The 18,905-nt window shown below is 34.1% G+C and overlaps 1 protein-coding gene across 1 annotated transcript; it reads left to right on the forward strand.

Moving 5' to 3' along the window:
• The first annotated feature begins 14,697 nt into the window (after positions 1-14,697).
• LOC116893221 (olfactory receptor 14C36-like) lies at positions 14,698-17,744 on the forward strand. The gene is made up of 2 exons (XM_032895103.1): positions 14,698-14,712; positions 16,746-17,744. The coding sequence occupies exons 1-2, from the start codon at positions 14,698-14,700 to the stop codon at positions 17,742-17,744; spliced, it is 1,014 nt and encodes a 337-aa protein (XP_032750994.1).
• The last annotated feature ends 1,161 nt before the right edge of the window (positions 17,745-18,905 follow it).

Below are 18,905 nucleotides of genomic sequence, written 5' to 3' on the forward strand. Positions count from 1 at the left end.
TTACTGTCCTGAAATTATCTTCATCCAACAGCTTGAACTCAGTTCCACTTGAAGTCATTCCCACTCAAATACAAGAAACACAGAATGCAGCATAGCTACTAAATATAGCTACTAAAAATACTTACTAAAGTGGTTCATAAAAGTGCCTGGGTTTCCCTGTATATGGACATGCATTGTTCACATTTTCATGGTACTCTTTCTTATCTTCTCAAATCCAATGAGGATGGTTCATTAAGCACTCACTGATAGTGGATATTGGCCCAAAAACTTGAATTACCCAAGATAAAATCCACAGACAACATGAAGCTCAAGAAGAAGGATGACCAAAGTACAGATTCTTCAGTCCTTCTTAAAAAGGGGAATAAACATATTCATAGGAGGAGATTTGGAAACAAAGTTTGGAGCAGAGACTATAGGAATGACCATTCAGAGCTTGCCCCACCTGGGGAGCCAGCCCAAATATATACAGCCACCAATCTGAACAATATTGATCAAGCCAAGAAGTGCATTCTGACACAGCCTGATATAGCTGTCTCCTGAGTAGCTCAGGAGAGCCTCACAAATACAGAGGCAAATGCTAGTAGCATACCATTGAACTGAGAACTGGGTCCCCATTGGAGGAGTTAGATAAAGATTTGAAGGAGCTGAAGGTGCTTGCAATCCAATAAGATCAACAATACCAACAAACCAGAGCTCCCAGGGATTAATCCACTACCCAAAGAGTACTCATGGACATCCCCATAGCTATAGCTGCATATGTAGCACAGGATGGACTTATTGGGCATCAGAGGGAGAAAAAGCCCTTGATCCTGCAAAGGCTGGATCTCCCAGTGTAGGGGAATGTCAGGGCAGAAAGGGGAGGTGGTTGGGGAGCAGGAACACCCTCATAGAAAGGGAATGGGGAGATGGGATATAGGGCATAAAGACAGGATACCAGGAAAGGGAATACCATTGAAATGTAAATGAAAACTATCCAATAAAAAAGGAGAATACTGGTCTCTCAGGAGACCTGAGAGCACAGGTGAGACCACCACTGCTGCTCAAATATGTGAAGTGTTTCCTCCTTAAGGCCTTCTACCTGTTTATCTTGTTTGTCCTGTATTTCTTTAAGGGAGTTGCTATGATGGGAGAACTGGGTAGGATGTCAGGAAGAACCTGCCCCAGAGCCCTCAAGGCAATGGAACCAAGGAACAGTCTGGGACAGGATCCTTCTAGTTTCCATCTGAACCTGGAGCTGGCCCTGTGCCAGAGTTCTTTGTACTCAAATCATGCTAGGAGAAGTGACTCTCCCAATAGTGCTGACATGCAGGCTGATATGAGTGTCAAGCCACTGTCAGAGACAACAAGACAAACTGACACCAGAGCTAACCACATGGGAAGAGGCAAGTTCAAGAACCTAAGCAACAAGATGAAGTACACATGTCATCCTACCCAGTTCTCCCATCACAGCAACTCCCTTAAAGAAATACAGGACAAACAAGATAAACAGGAAGAAGGCCTTGAGGAAATACAAAAATCCCTAAAGAATTGCAAAAACCATAATCAACCAGGTGAAGGAATTGAACAAAACAGTCCAGGATCTAAAAATGAAATAGAAAAAAAAATAAAGAAACCACAAAAAGAGACAACCCCGGAGATAGAAAACCTAGGAAAGATATTAGGAGTGATAGATGCAAGCATCACCAAGAGACTACAAGAGACAGAAGAGAGAGAATCTCAGGGATAGATACCATAGAAACATTCACATAATTGTCAAAGAAAATGCAAAAATCAAAAAGCTCCTAACCCAAAACATTCAGGAAACTCAGAATACAATGAAAAGATCAAACCTAAGGATGATAGGTATAGAAGATAGCAAAGATACCCAGCATAAAAGGCTAATAATTATGTTCAACAACATTGTAGAAAAAAAAAACTTTCCTAACTTAAAGAGAGGTCCAGAAATATACATGAAGCCTACAGAAATCCAAATAGATCAGACCAGAAAAGAAATTCTTCCCATCACATAATAGTCAAAACACCAAATAAAAAAAAGAATATTAAAAGCACTAAAAAAAGGTCAGATACCATATAAAAGCAAACCTACCAGAATTACACTGGACTTCTCACCGGAGACTATGAAAGCTAGAATGTTCTGGACAGATGTCATACACACCCTAAGAGAACACAAATGCCAGCGCAGGATACTATACACAGCAAAACTTTCAATGAACCTAGATGGAGAAATCAAGTTATTCTATGACAAAAGAATATTTACAAAATCTATTTCCACAAATCCAGACCTACAAAGGATAATAGAAAACTCCAAAACAAGGAAGGAAAATATATCCTAGAAAAAGCAGAAAAGTCTTCTTTTCTCTACTAACTCAAATGATGGTAGCCACACAAACATAATTCAACCTCTAGCAAAAAGTAAATAAATAATAGCAAGCAACAATCATTGGTTCTTTGTATCTCATACTATCTGGGACTTAATTCCCCAATAAAAAAGAAATAAACTAACGGACTATATAAATGAATAGGATCCAGCAACTTGCTGCTAAGGGAAACATATCTCAGTAACAAAGATAGATACTACCTCACAGTAAAAGGCTGGAAAACAATTTTCCAAGCAAACAGTCACAAGAAACAAGCTGAAGTAGCCATTCTAATATTGAGTAAAATTGATTTTCAACCAAATGCTATCAAAGAAGATAAGGAGGGACATGTCATATTCATGAAAGCAAAAATCCACCAAGATGAACTCTCAATCCTGATATCTACGCTACAAATACAAGACCACCTACATTCATAAAAGAAACCTTACTAAAGCTCAAAGCACACATTGCACCTCACACAATAATAATGGGAAACTTCAATACCCCACTCTCATCAATGGACAGAATATTGAAACAGAATCTAAACAGAGACATGGTGAAAATAACGGAAGCTATGACTCAAACGGATTTAACTGATATCTATGTAACATGTCATCCTAAAATGAAAGAATATACCTTCTCAGCACGACTTGTTACCTTCTCCAAATTTACAATATAATTTGTCCCAAAACCGATCTCAACAGATACATGTAGATAAAAATAATCCCATGAGTCCTAGCAGATAACCACACACTAAGGCTAGTCTTCAATAACAACAACAACAACAACAGCAACAACAACAAAATGACTGAAAGTTCATAGACATGGAACCTAGCAGTGCTCTATTCATTGATAACTTGGTCAAGGAAGAATTAATATTGTGTCACAACATACCAAAATTTATGAGACACAATGAAAACAGTGCTAACAGGAGAACCTATAGCTCTGAGTGCTTCTAAAAATCAACTGGAGAGAGCATACACTAGCAGCTTTACAGCACACCTAAAAGCTCTACAAAAAAAAGAAAAAGAAGAAATACACCCAAGAGAATTAGACAGCAGGAAATGATCAAACTCAAGGCTGAAATCAACCAAGTAGAAACAAAAAGAACTATAAAAAGATTCAAAACCAAAAACAAAACAAACAAACAAAAAGAAAAAAAAAGAAGCTGGTTCTTTGAAAAAAATTATAAAATAGATAAATACTTGGCCAGACTAACCAGAAGGCACAGAAACAATATCCTAATAAGCAAAATCAGATATGAAAATACAGACATAAAAGGAAAACAAGGAAATTAAAAATATCACCAGATCCTTCTAGAAAAGCCCACACTCAACAAAATTGGAAAATCTGAAGGAAATGGACAATTTTCTATACAGATATCAGGTAGCCATGTTAAATCAGGATCAGATAAGCCATCTAAACAGTCCAGTAACCCCTAAAGCAATAGAAGCAGTTGTTAAAAGTCTCCCAACCAACAATAGCCCAGAATCATATGGATTTTATGCAGAATTCTATCAGACCTTCAGAAGACTGAAGAGCAATACTCTCCAAACTATTTCACAAGATAGAAACAGAAGGAACTCTGCTGAATTCTTTCTATGAAGCCACAATTACACTTATAACTAAATTACACAAAGACCCAGCAGAGAAAGAGAACTTTAGAAAAATTTCCATTATGAATATCTATGAAAAGAAACTCAAAAAAGGGGTGCTGGTTCAACTGGAGGTCAGCATGTAGAAGAATGCAAATTGATCCATTCTCATCACCCTGTACAAAGCTTAAGTCCAAGTGGATCAAGGACCTCCACATCAAACCAGATACACTCATGCTATTAGAAAAAAAAAGTGGTGAAGAGCCTCTAACACATGGGCACTAGGAAAATTTTCCTGAACAAAACACCAATGACTTATGCTCTTAAGATCAAGAAATGACAAACAGGACCTTGTAAACTGCAAAACTTCTGTAAGGCAAAGCACACTGTCATTAGGACAAAATGGCAACCAACAGATTGGGAAAAGATCTTTAACAATCCTACATCTGATAGAGGGTTAATATTCAAAATATATAAAGAACTCATGATGTTAGACTCCAGAGAGCAAAATAACCCTATTAAAAATGGGTTACAGATCTAAAAATTGTCAGTTGAAGAATATCAAATGGCCAAGAAGTAACTAAAGGAATGTGAAAAATCCTTAGTCATCAGGGAAATGCAAATCAAAACAACCCTGAGATTCCACCTCACTCCAGTCAGAATGTATAAGATAAAAAAACTCAGGCAATAGCAGATGCTGGAAAAGATGTGGAGAAAGAGGAACACTCCTACATTGTTGGTAGGACTGCAAACTAGTACAACCTCTCTGGAAGTCAGTCTACAGTTTCTTCAGAAAATTGGACATTCCACTAACTGAGGACCTAGCTATAGCTCTCCTGGGCATATACCCAAAAGATGCTCCAACATGCAACAAAGACACATGTTCACTATGTTCATTGCATCCTTATTTATAATAGCGAGAATCTGGAAAGAACCCAGATGCCCTTCAACAGAGAAATAGATTCAAAAAATGTGGTACATCTTCAAAATATAGTACCACTGAGCAATCAAAAACAATGACTTCATGAAATTCATAGGCAAATGGAATGAACTAGACAATATCACCCTGAGTAAGTTAACTCAATCACAGAAAAACACACATGGTATGCACTCATTGATAAGTGGATATTAGCCCAAAAGCTCGAATTACCCAAGATGCAATTCACAGACCACAGGAAGCACAAGAAGGATGAACAAAATACACAGTCTTCCACTCCTTCTTAAAAAGGAGAACAAAAATATCCATAGGAGGGGTTATGGAGGCAAAGTTCAGAGCAGAGACTGAAGTAACGACCATTCAGAACCTGCCTCACATGTTGTATATATATCAAAACATCCTGGATATTCCAGAATGGCTGACGTCAAATCTCAGGTGATAGAAGATGCTGATGAGGATGTGCAGAAAGAGGAATACTTCTCTATTGTTAATGGGATTGCTAGCTGGTACAACTACTATGGAAAGCAAACTAGCAGGTCCTCAATAAACTGGACATAGTACTTTCTGAGGACACAGCTATACCACTCCTGGGCATATAACCAAAAAATGCTCCAACATATAACAAGGACACATACTCCACTATGTTCATAGCAGCCTTATTCTTTTTTTTTTTTATTAACTTGAGTATTTCTTATATACATTTGAGGTTATTCCCTTTCCCCGGTTCCGGGCAAACATCCCCTAATCCCTCCCCCTCCCTTCTTTATGGGTGTTCCTCCCATCCTCCCCCCTTGCCACCCCTCCCCCAACAATCTAGTTCACTGGGGTTCAGTCTTAGCAGGACCCAGGGCTTCCGCCCATTGCTGCTCTTACTAGGATATTCATTGCTACCTATGAGGTCAGAGTCCAGGGTCAGTCCATGTATAGTCTTTAGGTAGTGGCTTAGTCCCTGGAAGCTCTGGTTGCTTGGCATTGTTGTACATATGGGGTCTCGAGCCCCTTCAAGTTCTTCCAGTTCTTTCTCTGATTCCTTATTCTTAACAGTTAGAAGCTGGAAAGAACCTGGATGACCTTTAACAGAGGAATGACACAGAAATGGTGGAACATTTACACAGGTGGTACATTTACAAAATGGAGTACTATTCAGCTTTTAAAAACAATGACTTCATTATATTCTTTGGCAAATGGATGCAACTAGAAAATATCGTCCTGTGCAGTAAACCAATCACAAAAGAACGCATCTGGTGTGCATCTACTGATAAGTGAACATTAGCCCAAAAGCATGGAATACCCAAAATATAATTCTCAGACCAAAATGTGGATGCTTCAGTCCTTCTTTAAGGGGAGAACAAAAATATGCACAGTATGAAATACAGAGAAAAATTGCGGAGCAGAAACTGAAGGAAATGCCATCCAGAGATTGCCCCACCTGGGTATCCATCCAATATACACCCAACAAACTTAGACAATATTTGGGATGCAAAGAAGTACTTGCTGACAAGAGCATGATGTACCTGTCTCCTGAGAGGTTCTGCCAGAACCTGATAAATACTGAGGCAGATGCTCTGAGCCAGCCATTGAGCTCAGAATGGGGTCTCCAATGGAGGAGTTTGAGAAAGGACTGAAGTAGCTGAAGAGGTTTGCTATCCTACTAGAAGAACAAAAATTCAACCAAGGAGACACCCCCTCTAGAACTCCCAGGGACTAAACCACCATCCAGTGAATACAAAGGGATGGACCCTTGGCTTCAGTTGCATATATACCAGAGGATGGCCTCCTGGGAATGATGGGAGAAGAGGCCGTTTTTCCTGTGAATTCCGTATGCCCAGGTGTAGGGGAATAACAGAGCAGGGAGGTATTATGGAATGGGTGTGTGGTTTGGGGAGTACCCTCATTGAAGCATGAGGGAAAAGTTAGAATAGCAGGTTTCTGGAAGGGAGATGGGAAAGGAAATAACATTTGAAATGTAAATAAAAATATTCAACAAAAGAAAAAAGTAAAGTAAAAATGAAAGAAAGTAATGTTTTAAATATCTTAAAATTGAAACAAAACAAAGCAATTTCTGATCCCTTCTAGTGAAGAAAGAACTAGGAGTATAAAAAGTATTTTCACTTCATGGTTGTATGGAGCCTTTATCTTTCAGACTCAAACTGTTGTACTAGATTTACTAAAACTTCTATTTGTGTGTTTAAATAGGATTGATATATCTGAAGATATTTTTTGGCAGTATTCAATATAGTACAAACTGAAAAACTAATATTTTTTTCCTCAACATTTTATGAGTAGTGAGCTGCAGAGTGGTGAAATATTTTGTACTTTTAGAAATATTTGAGTGCGATTAAAAGTTTGTATTTGACATAATTCTTATGAATCTGAAACAACTAAGTATAAGTAAACAAACAGATTATCTAACTATCTACTTATTTATCTGTCTATCTATCTACATGTTTTAGGGGGATGATTACCATTTTGTTCTTTCAGAATCTCTAATGCATTAACAAATAACACATCAGAATGAACAGAACAGTTGGTGAGGCAGGGAGGAAGAGAGACAGAGAGACAGACAGAGAGAAAGAATATCTGATTGGTTGGAGATATTAAAAGCATACAGGATATTTTCCTGAGCTCTGTGCAGATGGCAGACATATACTTTAGATGACAGAAGTTACCCATATTCTCCTAAACTATTTCACTATCCTCATCATCACCTATACAATTTCAGGTGATTCTGATGACATCTTATTTGGTCCTTGAGCCTATGTCTAAACTTGAATTTTAATTGGGTCTATTTTCACCAGTTCCATGGCAATCATCACCTACCTAAATTACCTCTGGGCATTTGTCTAATTAAGTCTGTGTTCTCAGAACATTTGCACTAAGGAATATGGACACATTTTAAATAAAAGTTAAGATTAGTCAATCTATAAAAGCAAGACTGGGGTTTTACTCATTGTACAATCACCTTTTAATTTTTGCTACAGAGAAGTGTTTGACTGAACTGTCTGTAAGACTTTGATTTGCAAAAGTTAACAACACAGAGTTTCAATGTCATTTTTGAATGATGAAAAATACACAGGTAAGTATATTCTGACCATACTAATTATCTTAACATTCTTCTATTTACTACATGATTACTTCCCAGCAATTTCTTTCTATACTTTTAAGTGTTATAAGACACACAATGAAATCCAAATACAAATATAGAATGTTTAAGAAAATCCAACTTACATTTCTATTTGACATTCAGTAATATCATTAAAAAATGTGTGAAGTCACTGTCTATTACTATAAAAGTAAAATAATCACAGAAAAACCTTGTTGCTTTATAGAAGTTTCATTTTATAAGTGACAGCAATATCACTAAAGTGTTCTCCATAAAACAAAAAGGTGATCATTATGTTTCTATGTCACCTAAAAAATGTGTTATACTTACACCTTTCTTCAATTTATTCAACATTTGCAAAATATGTTAAAGTGTATGTAAACATATTCAGGCAATGATATAAAGATTACAATTCCTTATAAAACATAAAATATATTATATCATAAGTTTCATAATATTTTTATAACAGGTTTAACACATATACACATGTATATGTATATTTCACATATAGGAAATACACATAGTAGATATATAGTAGGTAGATGAATATAGATATAAATATAGATATAAAGATATAGAGTGTGTAAAGTAAAAAACCATGGAAACACTTTTTGCTAATCATGTTAAAATATTTGCTTACATTTTTAATTTTAAAATTATAATATAAAAATATTTTCTCCCTTTTCTTTACTCAGTCCACAGCCTCCCTTATACCTCCCATCTTTTTCAATTTTTGATGTATTTTTTATATTAATTGATGTTACATCTACATAATTTATGCTGTTATGCACATATATCCATATATTCATAAATATGTGTATGGAAGTATTTCCTGCATGAATATGTGCCTATCACCTTCATGACTGGCAATTAGATACAAGAACAAAGTATTAAATCCCTTATAGCCTAAGTTACAGATGACTGTGAGTCACTATGTGGGACCTAGAATGTGAACACCAGTCATCCCCATAACCAGGAAATATCCTTCACTACTAAATGACCCTTTATTTCACTAGAAATATATTTTAATATATTGACATCATGTGCAGTTCATTTTTATAGGAAATAATCAATTATCAAATATATGAAACAACTCATACAAATCCTTAACTTATAAAAAGAATGTTCTATCTTGTTAAAATTCTTTGAATTCCAGTTTATCTACCCATGCCTTTCAGCAGAAAACCAAGATAAATTTCTTTTCTATTTATATATCAAAATAATAAAATTAAATTAAATTCATAAAACCATTATAAGCATTAAAATTTCTCATTGGTCAAGGACATTAAATGGTCACCTTTTAGAATGACGTAAAACATGTGTACAGATTTATCAGAAGGTTACAATTCTACTTGTAGATTGTTTTTAGATATTTTCCATTTGTGGATTTTTAAAAATATGCTTTAAATATGTTTCACTATAGAAAAAGTTATTAATTATATTCCTCCCAGAAGATTCATTCTTTTATCTAGGTTAATGAAGAACTTACAGTAGTCAATCAAAAAGTAACACATGTCTTTTCAATAGTGTTTTTTTTTGTAATTTGTTGCTACATATGATGTTGATAAAATACTCTTCAATATCTTTCCAGATATTTTTATAGTTTGAATAAAGAAACATTTTTAAATGTATGTATGTTTGAATGCATTTTCAAAAATATAAAAATATGAATATTCAGCTTTGAGAGGTGCATTGTGAAAGACTTCAGGATGTATTAAATTTACTTCAATATTTCTACAAGAACTAAAATAGCACTTGAATCTGTTTAAGTCATGGATATTTAATTTTTAAAGTCACAAACTGTAATGTTTAAATACTGTTGATTCTCTTAGTATTACAAAGGGACCTAGTAAATGCTTTAAACTGGATATCCAGTGCTAAATGGCCATACCTGAAAATCTATATAAAAGAAACTTACAGAATAATCAAGCATATTTAGAAATATATGTGTGCATAAATATGTTCATAATGCAGTAAGAATGTGGAAAAAATAAGGCCATGGATTTGAAGAAAAACATTGTGGGTTTATTGGAGATTTTGGAGGGATGAAAGGTAAGGGAGAGGTATAATTATGTTAAAATCTAAAAATTAAAAATAAACAGCCACAACAACAGCAACAAACCACAGAGAAATCCATTGAGATAGCACAGTTTCCTCAAATTTAAAATTTTTCTGTTTTCATGCTATGGAAAGGATTCTCTCTAATATGCTCAGTGGAATACATGAGTTATGATTATCAATTTTACCTTATAAAACCTTATGGAAAGATGTTTTAACAATACAAACATTTTCTTTTATATATGATTGAAAAATGTATACATAATTGTTATTGAATATTGAAAAATGTTTTCTTGCATATATTGAGACTGGCATGTGATTTTTATCCTTGCATCCATTAAACTGTAAAAGTCATTAATGGATAATGTTGAAATTTTCTCCAATGAGGAGATAAATTATGGTTCAAAAAGAAGTTTGATATATTTAATGCACTAAAATAAAGTCATATATATATATATATGATCTACAAATACTTTGATGAATTTTAAAATTTATCAAAGTTATTCACATGCATCTATTTTATTGTGATGTCTTCTTCTTGCTTTGCTATGTAGAACAAAATTTTATATCTAGAAAATAAACACATACATTTCTTTTAATGAAAAAATAAAATTTTCTTTAATGAATTTGTCCATGAAACTCTCTGATACTGGAATACTTAATTGTGGGAGGCATTTAAGTCCTAACCAGTGTCATTACTTGTAACTCATGATCTGGTTTCCTGCTGTGAAAAATAGTTTTCTACATAAGTGGTTTACATTTACAAATCAACTCACACATTATTATTGGATTTATGACAATTCAGCTATTCCTCTTAGATCCTTTCCTTTCTGTGGCATCATATTCGTTAACACTTACAACAAATTTTAATTTAAATTAATTAATTTAATTTAATTTAAATCTTGTTACATTATCTCTATTTTGTTGTCTTTCCAGCTGCTTCTTTGTAACCTTTTTCAGCTCCTACCATATTTTCCTGTTATCAAGTTGAAGTCTTTTTCCTTTATTTTTTTGTTATATATATATAAAAGTTATAAACACAACCTAAGAAGTCTCTATATTTTGTTTGTTGGATTGTTTTTGTGTACATAGTCTCAGGACTGACCACTATTTAGATTAGTAGGGTCTCATCTTTAGAAGCAGATCTCCTGCTCTCTGAAGTCTTTTCTTGCTGCAATATCAGTTTAATATTTTTACAATTTTATATATGTAACTGATAATTTTTAATGCTTCATGTTAATTTATTGATTTTATATTTTTAAACACTCCATCTTCGTGTTTCTGGTTTAAGATTTATATCAGATCTTACTAATTTGAAGCTTAATTTGTGTTTTTGGTTTTCGTTACAGAATACAAAATTCTTTGGTCAAATATAGATATTATTTTCACTTGAAGATTATTAGTGTGGATGTTTATTATGTTTACCTATCCTTTAGGGATAAACATGCTGAATCAAATAATAGTCATATGGTACCTTTTTGACTTGATTTATTTTCTAAGTTGTCCTTTTTTTCTTCTTTAATCTATTTTAAAATATTATTTTATAAGTCTTTTGTGATTTTTCCCATTTTATAACTAATTATTTGTTCACTTTGAAGATAGAAAATTTTGGGGTGATTTTGTGTTTCATTTACTTGCTAAGACCTCTTATATTTCAGCAATTGGTGTTCCAGGATTGTTTCACCCAGTATATGTGCTCCAAGATGATACATGCCACTGCAGATGGAAGAAAGAAATAGTCCAAGTACTTCACAAGCTAAAGAACTCATGAGTCTTATTGGTGGAGAATAATTGGTACACACTTAAACTGATGCTTTTAGGTAAAATTTCCATATATTTCTGTTAGATACTATTGATACATGATGCAAATACTTCCAACTTTTAAAATAGTTTTTCATTATGATTTATAGCTAAATATTAAATCAATTTTAGTGTTTCTGTTGTAGTATTTATTTTAAATCTTGGAACATATGCTTTTATATTGAGATGCTCTGATTATGAAGATATATATATATATATATATATGTATATGTATATATGTATATGTATATAGTTTCCTTTCAGTGCCTTTTAATTTGGTAATAATTTTTGACTCCACTGATTTTTAAACTATGTACTGTCTTAGAGCAATTGTAAGAGCTTACCCAAGCAATTTAGTATCATGCTCCTAGTTCTCACTCACTTCAGCTGTATTAGGACTTTACCTTTGTAGATGTGATATTATACAAGCTTGATACATCCACATGCTTTCAAGTGAAATGTTCTATAAATTTCTGTCAAATCTATTTGTTTTACAACTTCTGTTTGTTTCTTCATGTCTCTGTTTAATTTCTGTTTCCATGATCCAGCTATTGATGAGAGTGGGGTGTTGAAATGTCCCATTATTATTGTGTATTATTGTGTGAGGTACAATATGTGCTTTGAGATTTAGGGAGGTTTCTTTTATGAATGTAGGTGCCCTTACATTGGGAGTATAGATATTTAGGATTGAGGGTTCATCTTGATGGATTTTTCCTTTGATTTACATGCAGTGTCCTTCCTTGTCTTTTTTGAATTTCTGGTTGAAAGTTGATTTTATTTGATATTAGAATGGCTACTCTAGCTTGTTTCTTCAGACCATTTGCTTGGAAAGTTGTTTTCTAGCCTTTTACTCTGAGGTAGTGTCTGTCTTTGACATCGAGGTGTGTTTCCTGTATGCAGCAAAATACGGGAGTTGTCTTTAAGAATCCAGTCTGTTAGTCTATGTCTTTTTATTGGTGAATTGAGTCCATTAAGTCCAATAGGAGATATTAAGGAATAGTGATTGTTGCTTCCTGCTATTTTTGTTTTTAGAGTTGAAATTCAGTTTGTGTGTTTCTCTTCTTTTGGTGTTGTTGCAAGGAAATTTTTTTCTTGATTTTTCTAGGGTGTAGTTTCCCTCCTTTTGTTGGAGTTTTCCATGTTTTATCCTTTGTAGGTCTGAATTTGTAGAAATAAATTGTGTAAATTTAGTTTTGTCATGGAATTTCATGGTTTTTCCATCTACATTAATTTAAAATTTTGCTGTATATAGTAGCCTGGGCTGGCATTTGTGTTTCTCACAGAACCTCATAATACCGTCTACAAAATTAACCATATAATCATTCACGAAACAAGCCTCAACTGATACAAGAATATTGAAATAACCCCATACATCCCATCATTTCACCACAGACTATGGCTGGTGTTCAATAACAACAAAAACAACAGAAAGACACGTATATATGGAAGTTAACAATGTTCTTCTCAATGATAACTTGGTCAAGAAAGAAATAAAGAAATTAAGACTTTTTAGAATTTAATGAAAATGAAGGTGCAGCATACCCAAACTTATGGGACACAATGAAAGCAATGCTAAGAGAAAAGGCCATAGCTCTGAGTGTCTCCGAAAAGAAACAGGAGAAAGCATACATTAGCAGCTTGACAGCATAGCTAGAAGCTCTAGTACAAAAAGAAACAAACACACCCAAGAGGACTAGAAAGCAGGAAATAATCAAACTCAGGGCTGATAGTAACCAATTAGAAACAAAAAGGTATGTACAAAGGATCAACAAACCGGGAGCTGGTTCTTTGAGAAAAATCAATAAAATAGATAAATCCTTAGCCTGACTAACCAGAAGGCAAGGAGACAGTATACAAATTAAGAAAACCAGAAATGAAAAGGGAGACATAGCAATAGATTCTGAGAAAATTAAAAAAAAGTCATCAGATCCTACTACAAAAGTCTATATTCAATAATCCTAGAAAATCTGGAGCAAAAAGACAGTTTTCTAGACAAGTACCCAGTATCAAAGATATATCAGGATCAGGTAAACAATCTAAATAACCCTATAACTCTTAAAGAGGATGGCCTTGTTGGGCACCAATGTAAGGAGAAGCCCTTGGTCCTGCCAAGGTTGGACCCCCTGTGTAAGGGAATGTCATGGGGGCTAGGAAGGGGTGGATCGGGAGGGGAACACTCTTATAGAAGAATGGGAGTGGGAGGGGAAGGGACTTATGGATAGGAAACCTAAAAAGGGAATAACATTTGAAATGTAAATACAGAAATATCCAATAAAAGAAAAAAAAGAAAATATTACTTTGTGCATTCTTCCTGCTTTCTATATTATCATTTTAATTCTAACATTTTTAGATTGAACATATATAAATATTAATGGTTTTTAAATCTTTGCATATATACTGAAAATTTGCAAAACACTGGAGGAGACACCTTTTAAAAGTAGCTAGGTCTAGTTTTTCAATAACCCATGGAGTTTCAAAACAACACCTTCCTGTTGTTCTTGTCCAAACCCAGTGTTGTAATTACCCTGATATGGTCATCAAGGACATTGTGAAAGGATGCTCTTTGCAAGTGACCAATATTTCTTTTCTGTAGTACATGGCAGTCATAATTAAAGTGTGCTTTAATTAATGTTGCGTCTTTATCTTATCCCTAGTTACTCTTTCCATAAACCACCTTATATTTCAGTAGAAGGTGACACTGATGATATCACAGACACCAGGTTTCTTGATCCCTTGCAAGGACATTCATCTACTGATAAAAAAAAGATACTGTATTCAGTATATATTTTAATACAGCCAGAAATGTTAGGTGATCTATTGTGAAAATAATTTTTATATTTTAATTTTATGGCTCATTTTACTGTGATTCTAAATAATTTGTCTACATTTTAGACTGTTATTTTGATGGAAATCTCAAATATAATACAGATAATATTATGTATTAAATAGATTCCATAGTAGTTTATTTGAAAGAATATTTTTTTTCTCTCTTAACATCTTGACAGTTAGCTGCCATGTTGGGGTGCAATAAATTATGCAAGTAATGATTAAATGTATTTAATAATCACTAGTTCATGTCACTAAGGAATATTTTCTTTAACCACTGTGCATTCATTAAAGTGTGCTAATAAACCCTTTGCCTTAATAAATACTAAGTTGATTAAATGGTATATTCTTCAGTATAAACTACTTATATCAATTGAGAATGTCCAGATAAATTTAACATGTATGATTCATCCTGTTAGAATTTTTAGGTTTTCAAAATAAAACATTTAGTACATTTTACTTTTTCAATAAAAAAAAGTAAATATGGCTATGTATCTCACTATTTGAAATTTCTTTGTCACCTCTTTTCTGTCTGTGTCATAGCTGCTTTGTTCATCTCTTCCTAGGGTATTTTTCTTTCTAATTAATTAATTAGTGTTTAATATCTTTGTTTGCTGACATGATAATAAAGTAAAAGATGTTACTTTAATTTATTAAACTAATAACTTCTTACCTTTAATTTTATGCACTTAGACCTTTGTACTTGAGCACCTCTCTATTGATTATAAGTTTTAGAAATTACCATTTTTATATTGTGCATTGCCCATGGTATTTACTAGGAGGCTGATAACTATTGAAGAAACATGGTATGCATAAACATCAGGAAAGATTTGACTTGAACTCAAAAACTTAAAAGGTATCATGCATTATATTATGGTTAGATTTATTTTGTATAAGCTCTTTGATGCCTCTGCAGTCTGCTGGCCAAAATAAACATTTCAGGATTACTGTGGATATGTATTTAAATGCTCTTCACATATCCAGACACTTGGATTAAGAAACTGAAACTATCATATGTAACATGAATGATTTTCAGGAAAACTTGAGGTTTCTGCAAAAAAAAAGAGAAAATTCTGCCACATGAATGCAAGGAGAAATATGTATAAGTTTTTAGGCAAATAGATTATTCCAAAGGTCTCAGATATTCCAAAGCCTGAATGAGGTTCATTCTTTTATTTTTTTTTTGTTTACACACCTACTCCAACAAGGTTACACTTCCTAATAGAGCCACTATCTGGGTCAAGCATATACAAACCATTCAATGGGGTATCTTGGGTCATCCTCACCCTGACTAGTAACTGAAGGGAGTTATATCTTACCTGGAACTACATTTATTATGTGAGAGTTTATGGATTCTGAGTGTGGGGAATGCTCATTATTACCCTATGTGGGGTAATTTCAATTGTACATACATACATACTATATTGCCTCTCTCTCTCTCTCTCTCTCTCTCTCTCTCTCTCTCTCTCTCTCTCTCTCTCTCTCTCTCTCCCTCTCTTATTCTTAAATTCCACCTTCTTCCATGCTCAACTTTCTTTATCCCAAACATTGTTCATGTCTGTCGAATTCACTTTCACTTCCCAGCATTCCTCAACATGTAAATATGTGTGAACATATGAAAATAATCATGTAACATAAATGATTTTCATAGGTAAATATATATTTGAAAGTAGATACAGAAAAAGAATTTTAATAATAAACCCACATGTTAAATTTATCTGTACATTCCTAATTGATATAAGTATTTTATACAGAAGAACATACCGCATTTTAATTAACTTAGTATTTGTTAAGGAAAGGGTTTATTAAACATTATTATCAAAGCCAAACCTAACTACTTAACAACAAACAATACAGTTAGACAGCCCCATCTAAATGAATTAACAATAAAGTATGTTAAAATATGTATACAGGTCAAAGAAATGAATGCTTGATTTTTTTTCAAAAAAGCCTGTTTTTTAGAAAATAAAGATAAAGCAATATAAGTGAAATGCTAGTGATCTATCAGTTAATTTAAGTTATTCTCTGTCGTCTTTTTTTTTTTCTTTTCAGAAAACCTTTCCTTTGAGATGATGGCCAATTCTACCCTGGTGACAGAGTTCCTACTGGAGGTTTTTGCTGAGTCTTGGGAGCTCAGAATCCTACTTAGTGGTGTGCTGTTCCTACTGCTGTACCTGGGCAGCCTGTTAGGGAACCTTACCATTATCATTGCTACTACAGTTGACCAGACACTGAACACACCCATGTACTTCTTCCTCAGGAATCTTTCCATTGTAGACATGTGTTACGTTTCTGTCACTGTCCCAAATGCTTGTTTCAACTCTTTCACTGACAACAGGAACATTTCTGTGGCTGGGTGTGCAGCACAAGTCTTTTTGATCTTCTCATGTGCATGTATAGAGATGCTTTTTCTTACCATTATGGCCCAGGACCGCTATGTGGCCATCTGCAAACCTCTCCTCTACCCTGTGATCATGAACCACCAGTTCTGTGTTCAGACGACACTGGCTTCCCTCCTTATTTCTCTCATCCTTGCAAGTGTACATACTTTCCAAACATTCCAGCTTTCTTTCTGTCATGCCAAGGTAGTTCCTGAGTTCTTTTGTAATATCCCCTCTTTGTTGAAGCTTTCATGTTCAGATACCTTTAACAACAAACTCTTAGTGCTTCTCTCTGCTATTGTCATTGGTTGTAGCTGCTTTACGTTCATTGCTATATCATATGTTCGGATATTATCAACTGTGTTGAAGGTTCCTGTCAAAGGAGAGCGAGGGAAAGCCTTCTCAACCTGTGTCCCTCACATTGTTGTGGTGTCTGTGTTTCTTATTTCTGCTGCCTATGTGTATCTAAGACCTCCAGTAGTAACATTAGAAATAGTTAAGGAAATTACACTTTCTGTGTGTTATACTATTGTTCCACCATTCTTAAATCCTATCATCTATAGTCTTAGAAACAGACAGATAAAGGAGGCTGTGAAGAAAGTAATGTTAAGAATTTCTTTCATATTTGAATATAAGAGGAATGAGTATTTTTCAGATTTTTCTAGAGGAAGGAAACTAACAAATTAAAAAGAATATTTACACACCACAGTCACCCATACTTGCATGCACAGACACACACAAACACAAAAACATATACCACCACTACTACCACCAACCCATAAAGCATTTTCCCCTAATACTGAAGACATACTTTTTCAGACAATATATTCTGATTATATTCCCCTCCCTCTATTCCTTCTAGTTCCTCTAGGAGAAAACAAGATAGCAAGAACCAAGCAACTAAATACACAACAAATGGTACACACACACACACACACACACACACACACACACACGGAGAGAGAGAGACAGAGACAGAGACAGAGAGAGAGCATATATAGAATCAAACTTGCTCAAACATTGAAGAAGCTCACAAAAGCACTAAAATGAAAGCAGTAATATAGACACAAATGCCTTATAGAGAGATAAGATATAGAAATACAGACACACACACACACACACATATATGTGTATATATATATATATACACACACACACAAATTTATACATGCATATATATATATACACACACACAAATTTATACATGCATACACACATATGTATATTTATTTATTTATACTTGGAAGCAATTATCAATTAGAGATTGTTTCTAAGTTAGATGTAGGTGCTTATGTTCACTTCTCCCTTCAGCTCTAGTATGTTTTATGGTGAGAACTATAGATTCAAGCAAGCTTTATCACTCTCTGTGAATTTATGTGTGCATGGATCATGTTGCTATGGAGGAGGCTATATCATTTGTATCTTCCATCATCTCTTTTCTTCTTCCTCTTGTACAGGACTTCTGGATCCCAGAGGAAAGGATTGGAAAAAGATATGCTATTTAAGCTGATAGTTCCATGGTCTGTTATTTTTTACATAACACCTGGCTGTGTGTTTCTGTATTTGCTCACATTTACTCCAGGAAGAAGTTACTGATGATGATGAGCAACACATACATCCATAAATACAGCTGAATGTCATAAGGAGTCATTTTATTATTAAGGTGTTTAAACTTAATTTAATAAAAAAAATTAGTACTGTAATATCTGGTTTTTAATTCTAGGTCCTGGAGCTATCTAGTTTCAGGTTCTTAGTTAGCTAGGCATTGCAGAATATGAGGTCCATCTTATGGAGATGTCCTTAAGTCAAATCAGACATCAGTTGGTTATTTGTATAAATTTTGTGTTG

This window comes from Rattus rattus, chromosome 2, assembly GCF_011064425.1.
Source record: "Rattus rattus isolate New Zealand chromosome 2, Rrattus_CSIRO_v1, whole genome shotgun sequence".
Taxonomy (NCBI): Eukaryota; Metazoa; Chordata; class Mammalia; order Rodentia; family Muridae; genus Rattus; species Rattus rattus.